Genomic DNA, 13,399 nt, shown 5'->3' on the forward strand with positions numbered 1-13,399 from the left:
CTGTGAAACTAACAAACAGATCAAGGTATTAACATGACTCGTGTTTTAATCACATAAACCCAGTGTGCATGTAATTGCTGCCCCATAGTCATCTGTCAAACCTTTGTCAACTGCCAGGACAAGGATAAGAGCAGCTTTATTTATAAACTGACTTTGAGCTATTTACTGAATATCATATTAAAATAATATGTTCTTGTTCCATTTTTGTCCGGCAGTGGTTTACTCTCTGATACAAACAAGCACCTGCTTTGAATTGGACTGAATATCACAATAAAATAAATAATGTAATTGTGAATAATTGTAATATTAGTGATTTTGGGTGATTTTCTTTAACATGGTATATAATTATTATTTTTTTGATTCTGAACTCATGCTCTGTAATAAAAATAAAACAGTTTTTTTTCCCCAATATGCAGTTGTAATTTCATCAGATCCTGTCAGGCTACAGTGAACTATTAACTAACCTTATTCCTACCATTACTGATGCATGGTTATAGGTGCAGCCAAAGGTATTCTGACCAAGGATGAAAAATTCCAATCTCCTGATGTAAACATGTCTCAGCCTTGAGGTGTTTGAAGAGAGTCCATAGTCTGGTCTGTTTGAATGGAGTCCTATGAGAGAAGAAGCTCAGTTCACTGAATTATCAACTACATTATGAAAAATGTTGGTTTCATAACGTTCACACGACCTTTATGATGACCTTTAATGTCTTATCCACAGACGAGCATATTACAGCAACTCCTGATAACTAATGGCAGCAAATGATCATTTTGTGACTTCAAGTGACAGCTTGAGGTGTAGCGATAGGTGAGGGCCATTTACTATTTTGTATGTGTTCTAACAGGTGCATGTCCCTGCTCCAATTATTTAAGGTAGCTCAGAGTAAAGTATGTGCTCAGGGCAAAACTCTCTTATGGTTAAAAGGTTTATTACTGAAACTGTTATCATTCCATAAAGAAGGCTCACGCCAAGCCTTTCACTTCAAAGATTTTTAACCTAGTAAAAAAAAAAAAAAACGACTGGCTAGTTTATCTAAGGCACAAATAAGGTAAAATGATTCAGCCATTTGAAAATGATTTTGACTGGATATTGAATATCCTTCAGGAACCCAGGAAAGTATCTTTTTTTTTTTTTGCATTAAAAAATGTCTTAGGTGAAAACACCATTACTCAACTTTTTTTTTTCAGACACATATTTGTTTATTTTTTATGGAAAGTTTGTTTTATAATGCTGGGTCTCAAGAAGTACATAGAATATACACACACGTTAACAGTTTGCACAGAACTTTGTACTCTGCGTGCTTGTAATGCTGATTTGGTCATTAATCGGCCTAGAACTAATTCACTGCAAAAGTCTGTTTTATTCAGGTCATTACAACTGTACAATTATTTGATTTAAAAACACTAAAATCTATGGTGTACCATATGTGAAAGTTGTACTTATTGGATGTGTTAACTGTTATTTATTGCTACTGCATTGTCACTGTATTTATTGCGAATGATGTATAAATTTTTGATGTCTTTTTAACTGGGACCCCAGGAAGACTAGCAAACACTACGGTGGAAGCTTATGGGGATCCCCAATAAACAATAAACTTGAAAGATTCAAAAGAAAGTAAAAAAAAAAAAAAAAGTAAAAAAAAAAAACATTGCATTTAATCAGCAATCTTTCCATATATAATATGGCTTCCAAATTTCAGAAGAACTATTTTTGTGGGACTTCCAAAGGTTTTTTTCCTCCACATTTAACCCTTCGTAAGTGATTTATCACTAATTATTATTCTAAACTCTGCATTCTGTTTTTCTGATCAAAATCAGGTATTTTCCACCTTTTAGATGCAGATGTCCATAAGATGCTCAAGGTAAATTCATTGGTCATTATATCAAAACAGAGAAAACTCAGCAAAATATATCATTAACTTAACCTAAAAACAAATATCTACAACAGTGGAGATGGTTTTACTGGCAGATCAGTTTGGCAGAAGATGATGGTGTTTTCATGTTTACTGAGGAGCCTCTGAACGTCCAACTGGGTCATATCTGATGACCATGAAAAGGTGACAAACTGCATTTTACCTGAATTATTGAAATGTATTGAGGTTAAAAAGTTATCTTACCCTTCAGATCAGTAGATACTTTGATGGAATGTTTAGGTCTTTAAGGGTTAACCACACTCTTTACAAACCACTCGGAATCACCGTGCCAGGACTTATAGGAATTTACATGATTCAGTCAACTAATGTAAAACGTACTCCATCCATCCTCTAATTTGGAGCAGTGACTGATTCATGGTCTTATTTATTAAACTGTGTACATCAGGAAATGCGTTCATATCTGGATTCTTCAGGGTCCTGTATTGGGTATTCTCTGTTCTCCAAGCTCATTGCCAATTCATGTCTCCTGTGTAACACATCCAGATTGTTTCTTAAGTGTTCATCGTCTTCACTGTATTTATACACCAGCTAGCAGAAAAAAAAAAAAAGTGTTAGTTACGACTGATTGATTCAGATAAGCAATTACAGAAGTATATAAACTGGGTCATACAGTCACTCTGGTTAAAAGATGATTAATTTCCACCTGGATCCAACTGGGAAAATTAGATGACATGGGCTTTTAAAAACCACAATAGCTTTTTTATTGTAGTGTTTTTGCTTCTTTCTAGAGTTTCTGTGTATCATTTGACTAAAGCGATGCCATCTGAAGTCATTCATGGGGTTAAGAACATGAAGACGGCTCTTTAAGGTCTCATTGATGCACCTACAGCTTTGTTGTTTAGTTAGATTGTTGACAAGATTTACATTATTTTACATTATTTAGTTATGCAGGTGTAGTAGGTTTACCCAAAAGGCAAACTTTCCAGGATTGTGTGCACAGTCAAATCCTGGTGTGGGAAATAAAAACAATTATAACTGTAGCAAAAAACGCAGTGAAAAAATGGTGTTTTGGAGGCAGCTGAGGTCTTTTGTTTTCCTGTTAAATGAAGCTGAAACACAGCAACACTTTCCCTCTCTAGAGCAAATTAAATTAACATAAATTTACATCACAGATTGTTGTTCCTCCTAAACTTTTTTTTTTCAGGGAGAGGCTTCCCTTTATGCGCTACATGACATTATTGATGGTATTAATATGCATCTGTCTGCACAGTGGAGATGAAGAGGGCTGACTAAATGAATAAAACTCAAAGATCCTGGTGATACAAATGTCACAGTAATTTCTTATGACAACAGAAAAGTCTGCTGTTTCTTAAAAAGGTGGATATTATCGCAAAAAATAGGATGCGGTATATGACCTTTAAAGACCCTGTAGCGGCAATCTTTCGTCCACCTTGTACACCACATACCACTACTATTAAGCAGTCTTCTTGGCAATAAGTTTGGCACAAAAAAAATCTTCCAAGGGAATAACTCCATTCAAAAAAGAACTTTACTTAAAAAAGCAAAAAACAAATTTACAAGATTCACTTTTGGCTCAACTAGGCGTATCGGTCAAAAAAGCAGTTCAACATTTTTAAAGGAACACTACAAAACCATTGTAAGCAATATTAACCCTTTCATGCATAGTGGTCACAACAGTGGACAGCTATTCTACAGCTGTTCTCTTGTATATTCATGGATTTTGTTGTTCTTTTCGTTGTTTTTTTGTATTTGTTTTGTTTTTTTTTACACATTTCTTTATTCAAGTTTTAAGACACTACATGTCTTTTCTGACATGAATTGGTAACATTGTGTAGATCTCTCCTGAGGATAAACCCCCAGAATCACAAGCCCTCCCCACAGTTTTCACACAATTTATCAGTAAATACATGTTTCTGTGTGTCAAAAATTAAGCGTGTGGTGTCCAGCTGAGAGGATATTTTTGCAACTTCATGAAAAATAGGTTCATAAGAATTTTTTTTGTCATTACTTTTACTTTTTTTAATGTATTTAAAAAAAAAAAAAAAAAAAAAAAATATATATATATATATATATATATATATATATATATATATATATATATATATATATATATATATTTTTTTTTTTTTTTTTTTTTTTTTTTTTCCCAGAAGAAAATGTTCTATCACATTGGTTTTTTTCATGCCAAAAGAGGAATAAAAACACTCAGGAAAAAATTTTGATTAAGGTTCTCATAATTTGTGCATGAAAGGGTTAATATGGCTCTTACAGACCCATAACTATTTCTGTCACAACTTTCAAATGATTTTATTTGTCTTTCTCAAGTGATTTATCACCATTTATTAGAATATTTTACTTTGCATTTTGCATTTTTTGGTGAAAATCATGTATTTTCCTATATTTCATTTACTGACCATGTAGGTGTTCAAGCTCAGAGCAAAATTCAAAGGTTATTAGATCAAATCAGAAAAAAAAAAAAAATTAAGTGTATCAGTAACTGAACATATGCCTCCAACAACTGTCATTTGTCAAACTATGTGTGTTTTACTGGTGAATCAATGTTGTAGAAGATGACAGTGTTTCCACAGTAACTTCGGAGCCTCTGAACGTCCAAATGGGTCATATCTGATAACCATGAAAAGATGATAAACTGAATTTTACACCAATTATTTGCATGTATTGATAGGGATAATGGATCAACAGGTATTAAACAATTTGTATCAGTAATTGGTTTGAGTCAGTAGTGGATGTTTGGGCCTTTAAGGGTTAATTAAGGTTTAATTGTAATTGTAGTTCTGTATCAGAGTGGAGGTTCACAACTATATGTTAACATAAACCAAATTAAAGCAGTAAGCATCTGACCGCACACATTAATATTCATGTTTAGAACCTTGAGAGATAAAGCAAAGGTAAATCTAATCACAAGTAAAGACTAAACTCTTGAACTAAAATAGCAAAAGAAAAATGTCTACACTTAATCTTGACAAAAAAACACAACCATTAGCACAAAAAGACCTTCTGGAAAACAGGAAACTTCAAATAAATTTGATCTAATCAGTGAAAGCAGATGTGTCCTTGGATTTAAAGGCAGTGAAAGGAATAATTATATCAAATACTCCTGCAAAGAAAAGTGCCCAAATTCCAAGTCTAACTATCATCATATTGACCAAAAACTTACACACACCACATAATGTATTAGATGTGTTGGAGTTGGTTAGATTCATACAGTTTTAACATTTCTAAATGGCTTTGAGATCAAATTTACCAAAATGCTAAATTTATATAATTACTCCAAGCTTTGCAAATGTAGTTTGTTTCAGACATATTGAATGTTTTTGTACATTATTCGTGCATGAACACTGGGCTGAATCAGAGTAGACAAAGTGCAGGTGTGAGTGCAGAACAGGTGTTTCCACTTGTTGTGAATGAGTAAACCTCTGCTCTGGTTCAAGTTGGTCTAGAGCAAGGTTATAATCGTTTTGAATTTTTCATTATAGTTTAGTTTTATTTAGTTTTGACTTTTTTTTCTCTAATTCAGTTAGTTTTAATTTGTTTTTAGAGCAGGTTTGCTAGTTTTTGTTAGTTTTAATTTTTTTCTAAATGCTTAGTTTTAGTTTAGTTGTACAGGGTGGGGAAGCAAAATTTACAATATTTTGAGGCAGGGATTGAAAGACAGTGTATGACCAATTAGTTTATTGAAAGTCATGAGAATTTATTTGCCACAAGAAAATGTACATAATAGAAAATGTTTTTATTCTATGTGTCCTCTTTTTTTCTCAATAACTGCCTTCACACGCTTCCTGAAACTTGCGCAAGTGTTCCTCAAATATTGGGGTGACAACTTCTCCCATTCTTCTTTAATAGTATCTTCCAGACTTTCTCGTAATAGTTTTGCTCATAGTCATTCTCTTCTTTCCATTATAAATAGTCTTTATGGACACTCCAACTATTTTTGAAATCTCCTTTGATGTGACGAGTGCATTCAGCAAATCACACACTCTTTGACGTTTGCTTTCCTGATTACTCATATGGGCAAAAGTTTCTGAAAAAGTATGGATAATAGTGTTAGGTATGATTATGACATCAATATATGTTTGGTTTCAAAACAATTGACGTAGTGCCTGCTGAGAAAAAACAATTAAATGTTCACTGTAAATTTTGCTCCCCCACCCTGTAGTTTTTTCATGTCTTTTGTCTTTTTCGCCATCATATTCAAATAAATCCCAGACAGGACTCTGCTGCTTTCTCCCAACTTTAGTCTCCATGTTTCCAGGTAGAGTGGGAACAAGAAGACGACTGGAAACCACAAGTGACAAGAAGTGACGGACCGTGAAGTGTCGTATGGTGCCGCTAGCTAAAATTGCTAGAGCGAAATAAATCGCTTTTGTATCAATCCGACGTTGACAAAGATGAAAAGGAAGGGAATTTTATCCATAATTTTTAAACGTTTTAGTTTGTTTTGTAAGCACACAATACAGTTGCAGTTAGTTATCATTTTTTCTTTTAATTACAGTTTTTATTTATTTCAGTTAACAAAGATGTTTTTTCAATTGTAGTTTTCGTCATTTTGTTAGTTTTCGTTAACGATAATAATCTTGGTCTAGAGCAGGGGTCACCAACCCTGGTCCTTGAGAGCTACTATCCTGCATGTTTTAGATGTATGCAGTGATGGGGGTGACAGATTACAAATGTAAAGGATTACTGTAATTTTGTTAGTAAGGTAATGCACTACACCAAACATGCCAATAACTAAATTGCATTACTGGACTGTAGGAAGGTGATTTCTTGCATTACATAAGCCTTGTTCCATTGACTGTTTCCGACATGAATGTTCCCTTACCTGTTTTGGTGAACAGTGCGTGCATACGGTACACAGGCTACTGTTCAACACACATTATGAGTCGACAGAGAAAATGGAGCACGAGTAAGGCAGCTTCGAAAAATGCACTCTATGCCCGGGTGACAGGCACTTGTCAACCACAGCTCACTCAATGAGCAATTTATCTAAGCACCTACGTAACCAACATCACAAAATAAAGCTTGTCTCAAAAAATCCCTCGACAGCGGCTCTCAAGGCAGTTGACAGACAGGAGTCCAACTCCCCCAAAACAAGTTCAGCTTCCCTCATATCTTGGAATGATACAGGTAACACACAAACAAAAACACTTGGCCTCTTTCATCCTGGGTTCTGGTTGGATTTACCAGTGAGACATGGCCTTTTTCTTTAATAACTGTATTGATTTTTTTAAATTTTATTTACTATTCTTATATGGCTTAGTATTAAACAACTTTATAAAACATACACTATGTAGAAAGATTAGGTTCAGATTCAAAATTGAAAATAAAATGACTCGAGGGTCATTGTGTTTGTTACGTATACATGGTAAATTTCAGCATCAATCAATTATGAAACTGAGAAGACAAGTAATAAGTAGTGAAGATACTTTTCAAATGCAGCAACTAGTAAAGTAATCTTATTACAATTTAAACACGTCACTAATAACTAATTATGTTTTTTGAGTAACTGCCCCAACACTGGATGTATCCCTTTTCCAACACACCTGATTCAAATGAGAAGCCTATCATCAAGCTCTGCAGGAGCCTGATGATGACTGTCAGGTGTGCTGGAACAGGGATACATCTAAAATATACAGGATAGTGGCTCTGGAGGACCAGAGTTGGTGACCCCTGCTCTGAAGTCACAGGAGGTCTAATCCTCCACAATGAGTGAAAACACCTGTGTAAGTAAGTAAAGCTTTATTTATATAGCACTTTTTAAAACAACATGTTACAAAGTGCTTCACGTAAAGGAGAGATAGATCAAATCAAATCAAATTTTAAGCCAATTTACAGAAACCCAACAGAATCCTCCAGGAGCATACACTTATGACTGGTGACAGTGGCGAGGAAAAACTTCCCTTTAACAGGCAGAAACCTCTAGCAGACCCAGACTCCTGAAGGATGGCCGTCTGCCTTGACCAGTTGGGGTTAAAGAGAGAAAATAAAGGAGGAGAAAAGAGAGAGCAATAGAGATAGAGAGAGACTGGGGGAGAGGGGGAAGGTAGGGGGAGATGCATGGATGCAGCTGATGCACAGATAACTGAACTAGAACATCTATGGAACAGTATAATAAACACTATCGTAACTATATGGATAAGTGAGTGATGACGATGAAGGTGGAGAGGGGCAGGACCACAGCAGCAGGTCCAGAGATGATCCTAGGAAAACCTGTGATGATCCTGGGAAAACCTGTGAGGTAATAAAGCACAGAGACTCCAGAGAAGAAGTCAAGTCAGTAACATGTATTCACTGGGTGTAAACAGAAGAGATTTAATGAAATGCTTGTTTATAAAAATGAGTTTTTAAGAGTCGCTTGAAGGTGTCTATAGAATCTGAGTGTCTTCTCAGTTCTCTATTTTGTGCTTCCTTATCTCCTCATTCTCCCTGCCTCCTGACATCTAACTCAGCTCCTCGACTTGACGGATGTTTCAGTGAAGAATGAAGACTACAGAGACATCAGCTATGGACGAGGATACATAGGTGTATCCTTTGCAGAAATCTGGATTTTGGCAGGAGCAGGACAATAAAAATGAAAATGTACTTTATTCAGCGGTTGCACTAGGTATTTAAAATGATAAAATGTGCAATCATTTGATATGTTAAGGGGGTAACATGTAGTTTTGATATTTCAGATTACATGTCCAGGTATTGTTTTAGTTATTGCTGAGATCTGGGGGGGTGTTCTCATTTGGGTTATTGGTTTAATTTGTGCCTTTTTGTTTTGTTGTTTACCAGAACACACTGACAGCTGCCAAAACCACCAACAAATTAATGCTACTGACCGTCTCCACAGACTGTAATTGCTCACTGAAAGAAGTGTGAAGCAAATTTTTACACACATCTGCATTATGGTATTATCATGATTTCGCTTTTAAACAAAAAATCAGGTGGTTAAAAATAATACTGACTTCTCTGCATGTGGAGCATCAGCTGATATATTATTCATGGGAGTCAGTCATGTGACTTTTTTGTTGTCGCCACCATCTTTAGGACATAATCCACAGAGGGGAATGGCTAATCAGACAAAAATGGTGCATTTATTTATTGCAGTCTGAAGAATAAACATAATACAAAGATCCATCCAGTCTGTAGATCCAACAAATCACTCCATGAGAACAAAAATTTATAATAGAAACTTCACTAATGAAATAATTGATTTGTACGGTCAGACTTAAATGGAGTAGGCTAATACTTTATTTAATTTTTTTGGCTGAAGCTGTATTTATAAAATCGCTCATCTCTCTGCTGATGAACAGCAGTGGTGTGAGATGGCGTGACCAGTTACCTGCCTGATACTTGGTTGGATTTCCCTCCAATCAGTCAGCTCTGGGACGCTTTAGATTGGCCAAGTTCTGGTGTCAATCAAAAGGTAACGAAATAGTCTATCAATCTCTTTATCTGTGTCACCAGTAGAAAAATTCAATTAGGAGTATATCTTCAAGGAAAATGGAAAAAAAAATCACCAACACTGATCTCCGGTTGGACAAATATGCCACCGTTTCTATGTGAGGCAAGTGCACACCTCACTCCATGCTGGTACAGGGGAACAAAGGAACACAGACTTAGTTCCCGGCTGGGGCGGCAAATGCGGGTAGTCTGTATGGGAACCATTTGGACAAACCAGAGGCATCGGGGGCCTGCTAGCTGTTTTCTTGCCGTTGTTTTTGGTTTATTAATGGGTTTGTTTTTTTTCTTTGTCCAGTCTGCCTGGCAACTGAGCTGGTATTGGGCATAAAAAATCTGGGAACTGCCCTTGGGGCGGACTAGTTTTTGTTTTTTCTCTTTTTTTGTTTTGTCTGTCTTATCTATTGTTTTTTATTCCTCTGCTGCCACCCCCAGCTTAATAGCCCTACTTTGGTTAAATCTCAGTTAGGCCGTCAAGGCAGGAATATCTTGTCAGTGGTTTAGTTGCTGGTTGAGGTAGAAGAGCGGCAGGCAGGAGTTAGCTCTGTTAGCTCCGTTAACTCACAGTTAGCTCCGTTAGCTCACAGTTAGCTCCGTTAGCTCACAGTTAGTTCAAAGTTAGCTCCGTTAGCGCACAGTTAGCTCTGTCAGCTCAGTGCCGCTGTGGTAAAGTATTATCTGTCAGTTAGCTGCTAGTAGCAGCTGCCAAAAGTGAGCTGTCCACAAAGCAAGAGACGAAACTTCAGTGAGTTAGAGACTTTTTCCTGTGCCAACTGCTGGATTATACATTTATTGTGGAACTCTCAGGGATTTCTTTACATCATGAAGTCGCAGATGCTGGTACCAAGGAAAGTGGCTAACGTTAGCTACTGGTTTAGAACCACATCCATAGCTGAGTGTGTTGAGACCAGCTCTGCCTCAGACTAAAGTACCGGTGGAAGCTGCTCTACATGGACTGGAACCGACAGGCCGGACACGGACAGGCCGACCAGGGCTGGAGGAGGCCGGTGGAGGGGAGCACTTTAAGCCCGGTGTGGGTTGTGACTACACCACGGAACATTAGTGGAGTTTCATCGGGTCTGGCCTTGGTGGGTACACTTTAGTCCACTAAGATGGACAGGAACTGTGTGGAAATGACCTCTGACGGGACGTGTCTGTGTCACATCCGTCAGTTGTGAATTACTGTTAAGTCTCATAGTTTCACCAGGACATAGACGGACCCCTACTTTCATGCTGTGAACATGTCGAAAATGCCTGCGAAGAAGAAAAGTTGTTTCCAGATCACTAGTGACCCAAGCTCAGGTGGCAGCCAGTAGCATCACAGATGACACCGAGAGTCTGGAGGACCCAGATGAGTCCCGGACGGAGGATTTGTCGTCACAAATATGTGACGTTTCCCGAGCCGACCAGGGTGTGTGTGAGTGGAGTGAAAAGTGCTCTATAAATAAAATTTACTTACTTACTTACTTACTTACTTGTTCATCTGAGGAGACTTTAAACACTGGAGGAGGGCAGCAGGAGGTCCAGGCGGCCCCCACAGGTCCCACCAATGAGGGACCTGCATCTAAAAGTACTGGCACTGGTCAGACCACCCCACATAGTTTAGGAGGAAATGTGCCTTTCCCAGCTCCAGCCTTTGTCCCCAGTCCAGTCCCCACTCTGTCCAGTAGTGTATGTCCCACAGCTCCAGTCAGCAGCAGTTGTAGTTCCTGTTTCAGGGTGATTAAACTTGACCATGGTACTGGAGAACCCTTCAGACGGGGCTGATGGACATGCACCGATTTTTATGAGAGAGATTCAGATTCAAGTAAAACTGTGGACAGCATTGAACCAAATGTAAGTCATGATCCCACTGTGGACGGGGACAGTGGGCTGCGGACCACCTGTAGCTCTGTGGTTACTTCTAGTGCTTTTTCTGCACAGGCTGTGGACAACACTGTAGATAGTGGACACTTCGTCACACAGCCCAACCCTTCAGAGCCTCTGCAACAAAGCTACAGCTTGATTCCTCAAATAGGGAGTGTAACAAGTGCCTTCCAGCCCACAGGGTATGCAACAACAGCATCACAGAAACCACAGGCTAACATAATGCAGCCTGTTGCTCCTCAGACCTTTATGTCCAACAGCCTCAGTGGTGTCCAACAAGGTGCTATGCAGCAGAAGTCTCCTGTTGTGCCTTTCATCACTGAGCGTCTCACTCTGACTGCTCCTGCTGTCAACACCCTATTTGGCATTTCCATTAGCATGGATGGAGATGACGACAGTTCATCTGGTGACAGTGTTGTCGCCATCGATAACAAGATTGAACAGGCTATGGACTTGGTGAAGAGTCATCTGATGTACACTGTCCGTGAGGAGGTGGAGGTTCTAAAGGAGCAGATCAAGGAGCTGTATGAGAGAAACTCCGTTTTAGACCGGGAGAACGTCGTTCTGAAATCACTGGCCAACTCAGAGGAGCTGGGTCAGCTGTCCAATCAGCTGAGTCAACTGTCCAATCAGCTGGGTCAGCTGTCCAGTCAGCTGAGTCAGGACAGCAGCACGCCGTCACCGCTTCAACAGCAGCAGCAACAACATCCGGCTTCAACCAACAGCCCCAGCACCAGCCCACACCCACTACGAGGGTGCCCAGAGTGTCCCACACCAGCCCAACATCACCTCAGCATGAGGCCCCCCAGACACATGCAGGCCTGTGCATCAGGAGGACATCTACCACTGGACAGTCTTCTTCTGCTCCTGTGCTGCCCCCCCCCATAACACGACTTGCTGCTGTTATGTTGGAGATGGGGTCAAAGGTCACAGACAACTGGGTTTGTTGGGGCAAGTGCTGAACAGGGGGCAACGCAGCTTTACTAGGGGCCAGTGTAGCCCTACCCCCCACATCACTGAGGGCTGGAAAGCCCGGGGAGGAGGTGGGGTCTAAACCCCCATGAATGGAGGAGGCGGAGCAGGAGTCCATCCTCCTCAGGCCTTGTGTTGTTTTCTTCAGAAGTTTGTGTCGTTTAATTGGAGCCTCCGTCCTTTAATGAGTTTTTGTTTTCATTAGTTCAGTCGTAGTATTTGCATTTATTTATTTCAGGGCTGCCATTTTCAGAATTTAAAAATGAACAATGTCAAACAGATACTTATTTAAAACCAGACAAAAACACATCTGTTGGTGTTTTGTCAGGTATTCCATGGGTCGTAGATGTTAGTAAAAGGCAATAAGTGCAGAAGCTAGTGATGTTCGGAGATGTGCCAAGGCTTTGAAGCATGTGTCGGGTAATGGAGGGGGCATGTCCGTGAAGCGCGTATCGAGGCTTGCTTCATTTAGGGGAGGAGCTGAAAATGATGACGTCCAAAGCCTCGCTGCCTGGCTGTACCATGTGACTGCTTCAGGAAGTGGTTCAGAGGTGGTTCTATGTGATTCAGGTTTGACAGCAGTATAAACCCCTCAGGCTCTGTTCAAAATGTGGGTTTTTGATTGAGAGTTAGGGTCAGTGCAGAGTTTGAACAGAGTTTGGATAGTATGGATACCAGAGTTTGGATAGCATTTATATAGTTTGGAGATAGTTTGAAGAGTTTAGAGAGAGAGAGAGATCATTTGAAGATTTATGGGAGTGAGAAGAGAAGGATGAGTAAGAGGATGGAGCCAGTGAAGAAGAGGAGGATTTCCCCTGTGTGGGAACATTTGGGTTTGATAACTCCTAATAAAACAAATCTAACATCATTTCAGACACATAAGGTTTGCTTATCTGGAGTACTGGGAGAGACAAAAAAATACTGTACCCAAATTTATATAATCTTGTTCTTGTGTATTTGTGCATCTTCTGTACCATGTGAAAAGGTATTTTCAAACACCAAAGAGGTTGTGTCAAAAAAAAAAAAAAAAGAAAAGAAATCACTTCAAACCAAAAACTGTTGAGAAACTGATATTTCTGAAAATAAATAAATCAAATCTCCCCTGTCCTGTACATCATTGTCCAGATTACACAAGCATGTTCAGTGTCCTCTTCCTAGTTTGACAAGCATTTTCACTGTCTTCTACCTGTTTAAGTCCATGC

General features: G+C 38.8%; 1 protein-coding gene across 1 annotated transcript; it reads left to right on the forward strand.

Moving 5' to 3' along the window:
- The first annotated feature begins 10,406 nt into the window (after positions 1-10,406).
- On the forward strand, positions 10,407-12,113 carry LOC115418298 (TSC22 domain family protein 2-like). Its single transcript, XM_030132715.1, is given in 3 exon segments — positions 10,407-10,644; positions 10,646-10,770; positions 10,870-12,113. Coding segments are annotated over 3 exon segments (1,413 nt in total). The 5' UTR covers positions 10,407-10,600.
- Positions 12,114-13,399: the final 1,286 nt, after the last annotated feature.

Source organism: Sphaeramia orbicularis, chromosome 4 (assembly GCF_902148855.1).
Source record: "Sphaeramia orbicularis chromosome 4, fSphaOr1.1, whole genome shotgun sequence".
Lineage (NCBI taxonomy): Eukaryota > Metazoa > Chordata > Actinopteri > Kurtiformes > Apogonidae > Sphaeramia > Sphaeramia orbicularis.